Below are 14,318 nucleotides of genomic sequence, written 5' to 3'. Positions count from 1 at the left end.
TAGGTTGCTATGGGTCAGAACTGAACTAGCAACAATTTGGTTTGGGGAAGTATATAATCACATTAAAATATACATTTATATACTTTATAATCACATACTAAAATATACATTTATATACTTTACCATGTATTTAATGTACAATACAGAATCTTTTATTATTTTAGTTATTTTTAAAGTTTAAGTTAATTTTTTCTGACTAATCAGTTAATAAACAACCAAATGTTACCAAGACATATTTATCAAAATTGATTTTTTCCTTTTTTAGTGATTTTTAAAATAACATTCTAAGATTTCATTTTGCTGCTCAACTATAAAATTCAAATACCTGCCACTGGACCAGACACCTGTTATGGTTTTTTTTTCCAGGGATAGTAGATGGACCATTCCATTAGGGCACTATTTGTATTATATTCTATGTTAAATGACAGAACCAGGGTTTTGTAATGTGCAGAGATGTAGTACATGTAGCAAGACTGGATTTGTAAACCACAAAGTTTTATTTCTAGAAATGAATAATATTGATTAAAATACATACTTTAAAGAGAATGGGATTGTACCTTTTGAGGTTTTTGTTAAATTAAATAATTAAAACAGTCACAACTTGCTTTTTATTATTTTATAATTGTTTATTTATAAGTGAATATTTTATTGTTATCTTAAAATACATTTTTACTCTAAATTTCTAATTCATTCAATTAGAAATGAAACATATTTTTCCTGGTTACCCTCTTTAGGAGTGGCCAATCAGTGGAGGAGTTTGGAACATAGGAACCCAGACATATCCAGAGATTATTATCACTGGGTGAGTGGAATGTGATTTATGAGATTATCAACTCATTAACTAAAAGGCATTCATTGAGTTTTAACACTCTCCACTTCAGTATGCTCTATGCAGTCAGTTTAAATGAAAGTTAAAGTATGACACCATTTTCATCAAAAGATTATAATCATAATGAAACATAAAATGGAACACTAGAAATATAAATTACAACAAAAACAAGGATAGATTATAAAAGTAGGAGAAATCAAAGGAGGAAATATCGTCAAAGAAAACTTCATACAGAAATCATAGAATGGTAATTGTACAGAGGTCTTATCACCATTTCTCTTATCGCCTGTCAAATTTAGAAATGACTGCTTTATATCTTATCAATGTTTATTTAAAATATAGTTCAAACTCACTGCATGATCTGATATTAGAATGACAAGAAAAGTATAATTGTAATAGAAATTAGGTTGAAAAGATTATAAGGGTTTCTGCTTTCAAAAAGGTGGAAAAGTATTTTTCTTTACCATTCCTCTTCTTAAATACAACTAAAAACCTTTGATATTTTATAAAAAATGCATATTAGGTAACTCTGGAATATAGAGAAAAGTCAGCTCAAACCCTTAGAAGTTGGAAATGCTCTGGAGTAAGTTCTGTGGGTTTGTTTGTTTTTTTACCCTTATGTATCTCAGAATTGGAGAAAAAGCTGGAAACCCAGATCCTTCGATGAGAATGGTCCAAAAATATATAATAAAGAAGGAAAGGAAAGAAGACATCAGTTCTGTAACCAAAGGGTGAGGAAGAAAGGGGTATTTTAGGCAAGCACCGCAGAACAAGCTGTAGAACCACCCCAGCCATGCAATATATATGCTGAATGGGTAACCTAGCCTTGTATCCTACTCAGGTTGTAATTAGTACCCCAGTTCTCTGCAGGATGGCATCAAAAAGGGTGGAGTAAAGATCTAGTACTTTCATCTGCCCTTGGCAGAAATGAAGGCTCTCCTCTGTGCTGGCAGTGGAGATCATGTAGGGAGCTGAAATTTTTACTCCCCTCTACTCCAGTCATGAAAGTAATAAGAAGCCTCACCACTTTTATCAGCAAAAATGAAGTCGAGGAGAAATAAGGCAGGACTGAACATATTTCAGGAATTAATGACAAAAATCTACAAATTTGGCATAAGACATGAATCCACATATTCCACAAGTTGAGCAAATCCAGGCAACTTACTTTATAGTCAAACTTCTGAAAACTAGACACACAGAAAAACATCTTGAAAGCTACAAGAGAAAAATAGCATCTTACCTCTAGATCAAAAGCAATGTAAATGGTGGTGGGCTTTTGATCAGAAACAATCAAAGGCAGAAGGACACCTGAATATTTTTCAGATGGAAAGGTTGGAGAAGGAAAGAGGAAGAAGAATAATTATTAATCCAGAATCGTATGTTTAGTGAAAATATCCTTCAGCAATGAATGAGAAATCTAGACATTCTCATATAGAAGAAACTAAGAGAATTTGTCAATAGAAAACTTACCTTAAAAGAAATACTCCTAAAAGGAATTTCTTTAAGCAAAGAAAATTTATTAAAAAGGAACTTTGAAACATCAGGAGATGAAAGAATACAATAAGACAAAATATCTATAATATAATATGTTTTCCTTTTCCTTGAGTTTTCCAAAATATGCTTAATGGTTGAAGCACAAATGAAAATAATATAGTCTGCTATGTTTCCAAATATGTATAGAGAAAATATTTAAGAAAGTTATAAACAGGAAAGATAAGTAGCTGCTAAAGGGAGGCAATGTTTACCTACTGGTTTTAAACTGGCAAAATGACAATCATAAATGTGTATTACAGAAAAACAGAGCTATAAAATTTGTAAAAGAATCAAACTGATAAAAATGAATAAAATGCATAGACAAATTCATAATTATTTTGCAGACTTCACTCCCCCTTCATCAACTAGTAGAACAAGAAGACAGAAAATCAACAGTAATTAAAAAATACCACCATGTGACAGTAGACTGTTATTTAGAGAACATTACAATCTAAAATAGTAATATAAACTTTCTTTTTCAATTATCAATGGAAAATATACAAAGATAAACAGCATCCTGTCCTATAAACCAAATTTCAACACCTATAAATGAATTCAAATTACACAAAGTATGCTCTCCAACCACAGTGAATCAAGCTACAGATCAAAAACACAGAGATTAGAGGAAAATCTGTGACTACACACACACTACACACTATACTAAACACTACACACTTAATATAACAAACCTTAAGCATATCAGGAACAAAACATATGAATAGAACAAACAACTCTACACACATATAGATTGGTTAGACAAAATGGACTAATTGCTCAAAAACACAATAATCATAACAACCAATGTGACATAGATCCACTGAAAATCCCTTTAAATAATAAGAAAATTTCATTGATAATTTTCAAACTTCCAAAAGAGAAAAATTTAGTTTTGTTTGGTTTCATCTGAGAATTCTATCAAATGCCTAAAGAAGAATTAACAGCATAATCTTTTCCAGAAAAATTTAAGAGGAAAGAACATTTCTCATAAGGTTTTATGAGCTAGTATAACCTTGATACCAAATCAGAGGAAGTCTCAAAGGGAAAACAGGAAAGTACAGACCCTAATTACTGTAGATATAAAACCCCAAATTAGCAAAACCCAATCTATGTCATTTATCATATTAACAAACTAAAGACATATTACTTGATCTTTCCATTGATGAAGAAAGATCATTTGACAAAAATCAACACCCTTCCTAAAATAGATTTCAGAAATTTAGGAATAGAGGAGAATTTCTTCAACTTGATAAAGTACAGTTATAAAAATCTACAGCTAATGTAAAGAGTGAATTCTTCCCCTTTAAAATTAGTACAGGCTAGAATGTCCATTCTAACTATTTTGACTCAACATAATTCTGGAAGAACTAGTCAGTTCAATATGGTTCCAGAGAGGCCTCAAGAAAAGGAAAATGCAGCAAAGTGACCTGAACACGGAACACAACTTATCCTCTTAAAGTATCTGAGGTATTTAAAACAAGATGTAAAGTTGAGCAGAAAATGCTTGCTAGGAGGCTAGAAAATTGGGGAACTGCATGGAGCCGTCGGCAATTTCTTGGTGTTAGTATAGTGGAGTTTCAGGGACCATAAGATACCTGAAGGTGTAGATCCTAGATAGACTCCAAAACCAAACCAAACTCACTGTTAACAAGTCAATTCTGGCTTAGTGTGCAGGAGAAAGATAGGGTTTTCTACTCCCTTAAAGAGTTATAGTCTCAGAAACTCACAGGGGCAGCCCCTGTACCCTGTCCTATAGGGTCACCAAGAGTCAAAAACAACTCAATGGCAGTGAGTTTGGTTTTTTAGTTTGCAAGACAGAGGAGAGCGGTGCCATGAGGTTTCAGAGGGTGTAAATCTTTATAGGACCAAACTGCCTAATGTTTTTCCTGTGGAGCAGCTGGTGGGTTTGAACCATTAGTCTTTAGGTTAGCAGTCCAATGCTTAACCCACTACACTAAATAGACTAGTTTGCAAAAAGGTTTAAATCCTAAACTTCAATGAGATTATATCCTTCAATTGTAATTGCCTTTCAAAAGTAAAATTAAATTTTCTCTTAAAAAAGACAATATCAATATTATTCACAAATTATCTTGTCAATTTTCACTTTACAATATCCTGTATTTAATGAACAATCTCTGATGTTACAGAAGTTAGGCACTCAGCTATTAATTGATAGGCTATTTACTTATAGGATATCAGCCATGCCATGGAAGAAAGATGTTTCAGTCTGCTTCAGTAAAAATTAAAGACTTGGAAACCCTATGAGGTACTTCTACCCTGCCCTTTATAACATCTCGGTGAGTTGTAACCAACTCAACAGCAATAGGTTTGGTATTTTATTTTTAATAAAAATTTACTAAATACACTCTAAGCCAAGATCTTATTACTTAAAACCTAGTGTAAATATGGACCATTTTTACCTTCATGGGTGATCTAGACACTGCTAATATCAGTCATTGGCATTACTGTATTCAAGAAATTAGATTTAAATATGAAGAATTTCAACATAGCATAAAAATGAACTCATGGCAATTGTAGAATTCAAAGTATAATATCTAATATTTAAAAATTAGTAGTGTAGTTTAATAGATTAGTCATAATCAAAGAGAGGATTAATAAACTAAAAAGTAGTGAGTAAAAAATTTCACATTGGAACATATAGCAAGAAGGAGAAAAATCATAAGAGATAAATTTTAAATGCTGTAAAAGTTTGTGCATATATATAATTGGGAAATTTTTTGGAACCCAAATTTTAAAATCCTAGAAATCAGAATACAAAGGAAATCACCCATGCGGATTGTAGTACAATTGATTTAAAAAATGGGAAACAAAATAAAACATCTTTTTAAGCAAAAAAAATTAAACAATCTAATAAAGACACTATTTTTAAATGTGCAATAATAAAACTGAGAACTAAATTTGAAAGAGATCTTTTGAAGCTGATTTCAAAAGTTATAGAGCAAAGGTGTCAATGAAGACTAAGGTGAGACTGACCTAAGCCATGGCATTTCTAACTGCTTCCTCTGCATATGAAGAGCTATGCATAAGATTTGCATCCCTTCATCCAACATGGGAAGCTGAGTCCTTTTTCATTTTCTATTCTTAGTGGGGAAGCTCCATTGAAACTTGTTCACTTTGGATGACACTGCTGGTATTTAAAATACAGAATGCTCAAATTGTTGAACAATATCACTGATATACAATTGTATACACGCAAGTAAAATTTGCTTAAGATCATACAACAATGGTTCCAGCAATATGTTGATAAGAAACTGCCAGAGGTTTAGGCTAGATTCAAAAGAGAATGTGGAATAAGGAGTATCATTGCTGATGGGAGATGGATCTTGGCTGAAATTGGAGAATAGCAGAAAGATGTTTACTTGTGTTTTATTGATTATGCCAAGGTATTTGACTATGTGGATCACAACAAATTATGGATAACCTTGAGAAGAATGGAAATTCCAGAACACGTCATTGAGTTCATGGGAAACTTGTTCATGGATCAAGAGGCAGTAGTGCAAATGCAGCAAAGGACTACTGCATGGTTTCAAACACTTGCTGATGAAGATCAAGTATTACACCCTTCAGTATGGTTACATCATGCAAAGAAGACCAAATTCCTCACAAGTGGACCAATAGCTTACATCATGATAAATGGGGAAAAGATTGACGTCAAGGATTTTTTCTTGCTTGGGTCTACAACCAATGCTCATGGACGCAATAGTCAGGACATCAAAAGATGAGGTATTAGATATTAGGTAGATCTGCTTCAATAGCTTTCTTTAGAGTATTGGAAAGCAAGGAGAATACTTTGAAGACTAAGGTATGCCTGATCCAAGCCATGATATTTTCAATTGCCTTATCTACATGTGAAATTTGGACTTTGAATAAGGAAGATTGAAGAAGAATGGATGTCTTTGAACTGTGGTGCTGGAAAATATTGAAAGTACTATAGACTGCTAAAAGGACAGAGTGATCTGCCTTGAAAAAAATTTGACCAGATACTCCTCAGAGGTGAGGATGAAGAAACTTCATCTTACATACTTTGGACATGTTGTCAGGAGAGATCAGTCCCTGGAGAAGGACATCATGTTTGTAAAGTAGAAGGGCAGTGAAAAAGAAGAAGAGCCTCAGCAAGATTAATTGACACAGTGTGTGCACCAATGGACCCAATCATAGGAACAATTGTGAGGATGGTGCAGAACTGGGCGGTGTTCCATTCTGTTGTGCACATGGTTGCTCTGTGTCAAAACTGACTCGATGGCACCTAACAACAATAATAACATGCATGTAAAAGCTGGAAAATAAATAAGAAAGACCATAAAACAATTAATAAATTTTAATTATGATGTTGTGAAGAGTATTGAAAGTACCATGGAGAGTCAGAAGAACAAAAAGCCTGTCTTGAAAAAAAAAGCCAGAGTGCTCATGTTCTTTGACCGCATTACGAGAGAAACCAATCCCTGGTAAGGCCTTCAGTGAGATGGACTAACACAGTCGCGGCAATAATAACTCAAATATAACAGTTTTGAGGATGGCTCTGGATGCGGCAGTATGTTTGTCTTTCTGCCGTACATAGGGCTGCTGTGACTCGAGTAGAGGACATCTAACAATAAGACGTCCAGTTTCCCTTGAATCATTTCTGACTCACAGCAACCCTATAGGACTGCCCTTTTGGGTTTCTAACTGCAGTGCAATGAATTATTTAATATGGATCATCTACCCATCTCTTGGCTAGCCAAGCTTTGTTTCTTGATGGGACAGGGCAGAATGTGAGGGAAGATACAGACTGGCTTATGTGATTCAGCTGTGAATGGTTGTTAACAGGGTTAATTACGATTGGCATCCGGTTGGGTAGAAAATGAGCCATATTAGAAATCAGGAGATGATTTCACTACCAGGCAAGAAGAAGAAGAGCCAGGAGTGGAGTCTATCTTTCGGACCCCAAGATCTCTGCATATTGAATCTCCTTGATCCAAGTGACAGAGTTGACATCAGATGAGCAGCAGTGGAACAGCAACAGCAAAGTCAGGAAAACCAGGAGCCTATGCAGGAGACAGTGGATGATTTTCCATTCCAGAGAGCAAGCAAAGCTGCGTGCTTTGGCACAGAAGTCTGCCTGGTGGCACAGAATGCCTCTTAATCAAGCAAGCTTAATTTGTGGACCCACGGAGCTAGAGCTGCATACATTTGAAGCTTAAAGAGAAGAAACATGCCCATTTGGGCATTTACTGGCAGCCTTAAAAGCCCTGTAACATTGCCCGATCATGGTAGAGGATGACCAAGTGACTGAGAAAGGCAAGCATAGCAGGCATAGCAAAGAAGAAACTAATCTTACTGAACAACTGTCTCCTGAGCATTTCTTACTTGAATTATAACCTATTAACTTCCCTAATAAGCCCCATAATTGTAAAAATATATATACATATAGAGAGAGCTAAACTTTCACAGAAAAATTGTAACTAGAAGATAATGGAATAATATCCTTATAGTATTAAAAAAACTGTCAATCTAAAATGTTATATCCAGGCAAAAAATCTTAAATATATATATTTAATATTTTAAGACAAATAAATGATAGTAGAATGCTTTACCAGCAGACCTATGGTATATTAATAAGAAAAACAGAAGAAACTCATTCCCATGTAGAATCATAGAACTGAACAAATGGATTAAGAATAATGGGAAAAAGTAAATGTATGAATTAATCTAAATAAATATTGACTTTCAAAACAATACAATGATTGGTGGATACTACTAAAATGTCTAATAATTAATTTAATAATATGGTGAAGTGGAATTATATAGTGACTGCAGAAAAATGGACGAGAATAAAATAGAGATAAAATATGTAGCATTCCTACTTTGTCTGCTAAAAGATTAAATTCTAATTTATGTGGAATTCTTAAATTAAGAATTTATTTTCTAATATTTGTGTCAATCACTAAAATAATAGTACAAAAATATAATATCAATAAACTAATAAAGTAGAATCATATTTCTAAATAAGGTTAATCCTTTACAATCCAGAAATGAAAGAAAATTCCACAGAGTAGTTGAGACAAATAGAAGCTAACTGTGAGATTAATTTACAAGTATGTGTAGCATAACAGCTGTTCGGGGACTGGCCAACTGCATATGCATCCATGGGGCAACAAGGAAGGTCTTGCTTGGAAGGACACGAGAAAACTCTGATACCAAATTTTTTGCACCAAGCAACAGGAGATTGGCTCCTACTTGCCACATCTTGGTCATAGTGCAGTTTGTACTTCCAAACCATGTGTTTCCATAGCCATGGATCCTGTGGCTGCAACCGACATGTGACCTGCCTAACCAGCCCCGCCATTGGTGCTTGTGGGGAGATACTGGACTTTACCCATGCCATTTTGCCCCTCGAGGTTTCCAGTTCTGACCAGGATTTATTGGGCTTCTTGGAAAATGTTGTGTGCTCAGAGGAAGCTGATTGTAGGTAGAAGGCTGCAAATCTGTGGCCCTGTGTGCTAGGAGAGAGCCAGAGCACCTTGTGTGGCTGTGGCTTTGATATATTTGTATTTGATATATTTGTATCAAATATATACTATATATAATAAGACATTTGCTGTGTCCAAATCACATGACATCTTAATTCATGGACAGTTTAGTGGGTGGCACATTCCTGTATTTTAAATCTGTAGCAATTATATTTATCATACAGGCAGTCTCTAGATTCAAATAAGTCCCCTTCCTAAATCTGTCTTTCAGTGGAATTTGTACATAAATTTCAATAGTTAGGTACAATTTTTATCTAATACAAACAGCCAAATATGTATCTAGGTGGATAGGCTATAGTTTACATTTTTATACCTAAAAACACTAAAAAAAACACTTCCAGATACAGTAAAACATCTTTAATGTGATGAAACACTAATAATAATATTTTAACATGCATCCCCAAATAGTATTCATTTGTTATCATTAATCAGTGTGTGTACTTCAAAATTTAATATAACAAACATTACAGAGGTTGGATTATGTAAATCAGACATCCATCTGGAATCCATGGGTGCTTTAATCTTACTGAATTCTCCAGTTGTAAATAGACTATCTATCTGGGGATAAAATATGTCAACTCTAAGGAACTTTCAGGAGATATATTAAATATTTGTATACAGAGGATTTGAATGTAAATGGCTTAAAATATACTATATAAACAATAAAATAATTGGGTGACTCTCTGGTAATATCGGATCAAATGAGTATGTTTGTTTTATTTTGCTGAATAGCAAATTACCCCAAATTACGAGCTTTAAAAAATGCTATTTAGCATCTGACTTGTCTTCAAAGAAGCAGCCATCTAAGTGAAATGTCAGTTATGTCTACATGGAAGAAGCACACCAGCCTGTATTCTGATGATTATAAATAATAAAATCCAAATCCAAAGGAGGGAATGGTATCAGAGCTTAAATTGTGAGCACCTGGTTTGTAGAAGGATATGCATGACAGTGGAAGCACAAAATCCATTTGCAGGGTCTACACATAAGTTAATCCTCCAGTAAATTCTCTCTGACAAGAGTCAAGAGATATGAATAGTCTTTTTATCAGATGAAGTTTTGTTAAGTCAATTTTGACAGATGTAGTTAGGTTAAAATGTAACATCATTTTATCTCTCTTTTGACCCATTTTAAAGCTGTTTCAGATAAGACAGCCAAAGGGAAGGGGAACTACACATGAAGTAAGCCCCTGGTGAAACTCCTCTGACCATAGACTAGGGATGTGAGTAGCCTTGCTGTCGTGCAGAGTATATTGGGAAGTGGATTTTTTTCAGATGCAGTTACATTAAAATGTTAACACCTTAGCATTTGATCTTCCTTTTGACCCATTTTAAATTTATTCTGGGTTTTAATGTTTTCTGGGGGGTTTTTTCAGTTGAGGTTTTACTCTGTTTTGCTTTATTATTGTTTTTCTATTGTTTTCTGTATATGAAATCCAGGATAGGGAAATCTATAGAGACAGTAACTTGATTAATGGTTTCTTGGGAAATTTGGGGGAAATGGGAAGTCATGAGCACAAGAAATAAGAAAATGTTCTAAAATTGATATGGTAATGATTGTACAACTTTTAGTATGATAGAACTATTGAATTGTACATGTGAATTATATGCCAAAAACTGTTTTTAAAAAAAGCAATGCTAGTTAGTAAAACAACACTGTAGATCAGAAGTTTGACACTGCATTCCTGGGATCCTCTGATCACAATATTACTAGGCTGAAACCAACATTTGCACAAGCTGGGTTCTCATCTGGAGACTCTGAGGGAAAGTTATTTTGTTCTGCTGTTTATAGATAGGGTTGGAATAAATTGCAACTGATTTGATGGCACCTAACAACAACCTCATGGACTACCAGAAGACCAAACAAACCTGTCTTGAAAGAAGCACAACCACATTATCTCACATATTTGAATATGTTATCAGAAGAGACCAGTTCCTGGAGAAGAAACAAGAAAATTCATAATTTTTAGAAAAGAAGTAATTTACTCATAGTAAAGGGTCTAATTAATAAATCACAACAGATATTTTAAAAATATTTAGATATTTAAAATATTTCAAAAATAAAAATACAATATGTTACTATAAGCCTAAATCCATGTTTCAAAGTTTCTACCTGTAAGTATTTATATTAATAAGCCTAAAAATAAATTATACATATATTTCTGTTTAGTTGCAAAATCCTCACAACTGGACCAATAGATAACATTATGATAAATTGAGGAAAAGTTGAAGTGGTCAGAGATTTCTTCTTAGTTTGTATCCACAATCACTGCTTATGGAAACAGCAGTCAAGGGATCAAAAGATGCTTTGCCATGTGTAAATTTGTTACATAAAACCTCTTTTAAAGTGTTGAAAATCAAGAATGTTACCTTGAGAACTGAGGTGTGCCTGACCCAAGCCACGGTATTTTCAGTCCCCACATATGAAAGTTGGACATTGAAATTCTCGTTTTGGCTAAGAATAATTAAGGTACCATGTGTTGCTAAAAGGACTAACAAGTATGTCTTGAAAGAAGTATGGCAAGAGTGCTCCTTGTGGGATAGGATGGCAAGATTTCATCTTGCATGCTTCAAACATGTTATCCAGAGAGCCTCCAGACCCTGGAGAATGACATCATGTTTGGCAGCAAAAAATAGGAATTCCTCAGTGAGATGGATTGACACAATGGTTGCGCAATCGGCTGGGCACAGGAACAATTGTGAGACTAGCCCAGGACCAGGCACTGTTATGTTCTCTTGTCTTTAAGGTTGCTCTGAGTCAGAATCAAGATGCTGGTACATAACAACATCTTTGTTCATTAACCTTTTATATCAATTTGCCTGGGCCAGACTTCTCAATGGTTTGGTCAGTAAGACCTTGAATTCCCCATGATGAGATCTCCTTAAGATTGTGGCCTGCGTCTAATATATATGGACACCATGGAAAGATTAGCTTGCTTTTTGCTGGGCCTGGATCCAGCATGTAACTCATCAACCTTCAGTCTTTGCACTTGAGTGAACAGCCTGCCTTCTTTTCTGCCAATTTTGGATACATTCGCCTCTGTAGCCATAGGCCTATCTTCCTGTTGATCTTAGGTTCATCAGTCCCCACAGCTATTTGAGTCAAGAGAAGCCTCCAGTCTAACATCTGACACATGGACTTGAAACTTACTCAAGCAATACAAAGACCCACGAGGCTGGGAAAGAAGAGGCTAAAAAAGAATATATAAGAAGAATAACAGCTTTGAAAAACTCCTTTGGACAATCAAGAATCTAGAAGACTTCACATTTGGCCAGAGGTGAACACATGTTCAAAAAAACACCTAGAAATATTCTAATATATATAAACATTATAATACTCACATACAGAAGCTTCACTGGTGTGTGTGTGTGTGTGTGTGTGTGTGTGTGTGTGTGTGTGTGTGTACATAGAAAGAGGGGGGATAGAGAGAGATTTTATCAGGCAAATGTCCCACACAGTTGTTGAAATAAGTTCCAAGTGCAGAAAAGTGTGTATACACACACACACATATAAGTGTTTCACTGATTTTGACTCTCCAGAGAACCCATCCTAAGAAACTATCATAAAAAATTAAGAGAAGAGACTCACTGTCTCACTCACTCTCTCATTCACTCACTCTCTCATTCACTCACTCTCTCACTCTCACTCACTTACTCACTCTCTCACTCACTCTCTCACTCACTCACTCTCTCACTCACTCACTCTCACTCACTCTCTCGTGTACTCTCTCACTCTCCCACTCACTCACTCACTCTCTCACTCAGTCATTCACTCTCTCACTCTCACACACACTCTCACTCACTCTCTCACTCACTCACTGTCTCTCTCACTCACTCTCTCACTCACTCACTCTCTCTCATTCTCTCTCTCACTCACTCACTCACTCACTCTCTCACTCACTCACTGTCTCACTCTCTCACTCACTCTCTCACTCTCTCACTCACTCACTCTCTCACTCACTCTCTCACTCACTCACTCTCTCACTCTCTCACTCACTCACTTACTCACTCACTCTCTCACCAAAAAAAATTAAGAGAAGAATGGCAACATAATCCTCTTCTATCACCAAAAAATATACAGGAAAATAAATTAGGGGCTAAATTTATGTAATAGAATGCAAATATACAACAGCAAGTATTTACGAAGTTGAAGTTAATTATTAGACATAAATAACCAGGTTGGAGTGGCCACCCTGGGGGGAAAGGTAAGAGTATGATTAGGAATGGAATGAAAGTGACTCTTGTCATTCTATTTCTTGACATGAGTGGTAGTTACTAAAACAGTTCACTTTAGACCACTTCAGAGTGACACTCTATTGTTCATTTTTCTTTGTGCATATTATAATTAAATTTAAAATTTACTCTAAAATAATGAGGACTACCATTACTGAAAATAGAGTATGAAATTCCAAGTTTATCCTTAGTGAAAAGATAAGTTGCTTTCCTTTCCAAATTTTATGCTAAATTTTGTCAAGAGAGTACTTTGCCATGCTCACCATCTTCAGCCCTCAGCTCAACATCCACCATGAAGATGGCTGCTCACATTCCACATACATTCAGCTTTCTGAAATGTTAGGGAAACAATTTAATATGCACATTATTCTGAAAGAATTGTGGTTGTGTGTTTTGATATCTGCTAGATCCCTGAAGGACTAACTCAGAGCTTGCCTCTCTTTCATCTACCTTAAAGCTTTGTTAGGGCCGAACCAGTTTCCAGGACAAATTGGTCAAAGACATGTAAAGATAAATGTACTACTCACAGTTTACTTTGGTCTTTTGCTTGCTTGCTCACTCAAGCAATACGAAGGAATGCAAAGCTAGTGATACAAAGACCCAAGAGGCTGTGAAGGAAGAGGCTTAAAAAGGTACAATAGCCTGGAAAAACTCCTTGGTACAATTAGGAATCTAGAAAACTTCACACATGGCCAATGCTGAACACATGTTCAGAAAACACCTACAAAGATTCTATGTTTTCACTTCTGGTTCATTCACGTCTACAAATAGGAAAAGAAGGCTAAGACTGAGATGTAATAAGTATTTACTGAATGAGGACAATGTGGCAATTAAATAATCTGGTCTCAAATTGAGACTATTAAAAGTGAAGGGGTGGAGTTAAGCCTTTTAAATCAGGTCACAGCTTGATGACCTCAATTGGAGGTGTTACAGAGATAAATAACTCATCGAAGACCAGACACACTCTATCTGCTGACAAGACATATGGAGCAACGCTGATTGAACCATGGTCCTAGAGCTGCAGGAGCCATGTGGAGACCCATGCCAGCGCTGAGATGCTTCTACCTCCACTGGATCCACAAGACTTCACCTACTGGCCTGTAATCTTGCTGCATTCAGGGTCATTGCATGTGTTGTGTGAGACTGAAGAGGAATTTATAGACTGATATCAGACATATGGACTAATATCAGATTTAT

General features: G+C 35.3%; 1 protein-coding gene across 2 annotated transcripts in view; it reads left to right on the top strand.

Annotated features, from left to right (window-relative positions):
* STXBP5L (syntaxin binding protein 5L) overlaps window positions 1-14,318 on the top strand; it is a 361,575-nt gene that overhangs the window by 199,124 nt on the left and 148,133 nt on the right. For both annotated transcript variants that reach the window (XM_075555662.1, XM_075555661.1), the window contains exon 13: window positions 735-802. In XM_075555662.1, the coding sequence (XP_075411777.1) occupies window positions 735-802 (68 nt within the window). The remainder of the gene's footprint in view (window positions 1-734; window positions 803-14,318) is intronic.

This window comes from Tenrec ecaudatus, chromosome 8 (genome assembly GCF_050624435.1).
Source record: "Tenrec ecaudatus isolate mTenEca1 chromosome 8, mTenEca1.hap1, whole genome shotgun sequence".
NCBI lineage: Eukaryota > Metazoa > Chordata > Mammalia > Afrosoricida > Tenrecidae > Tenrec > Tenrec ecaudatus.
Note: the sequence above shows the minus strand (reverse complement) of the source record. Positions and strands in the feature narration are given on the sequence as shown.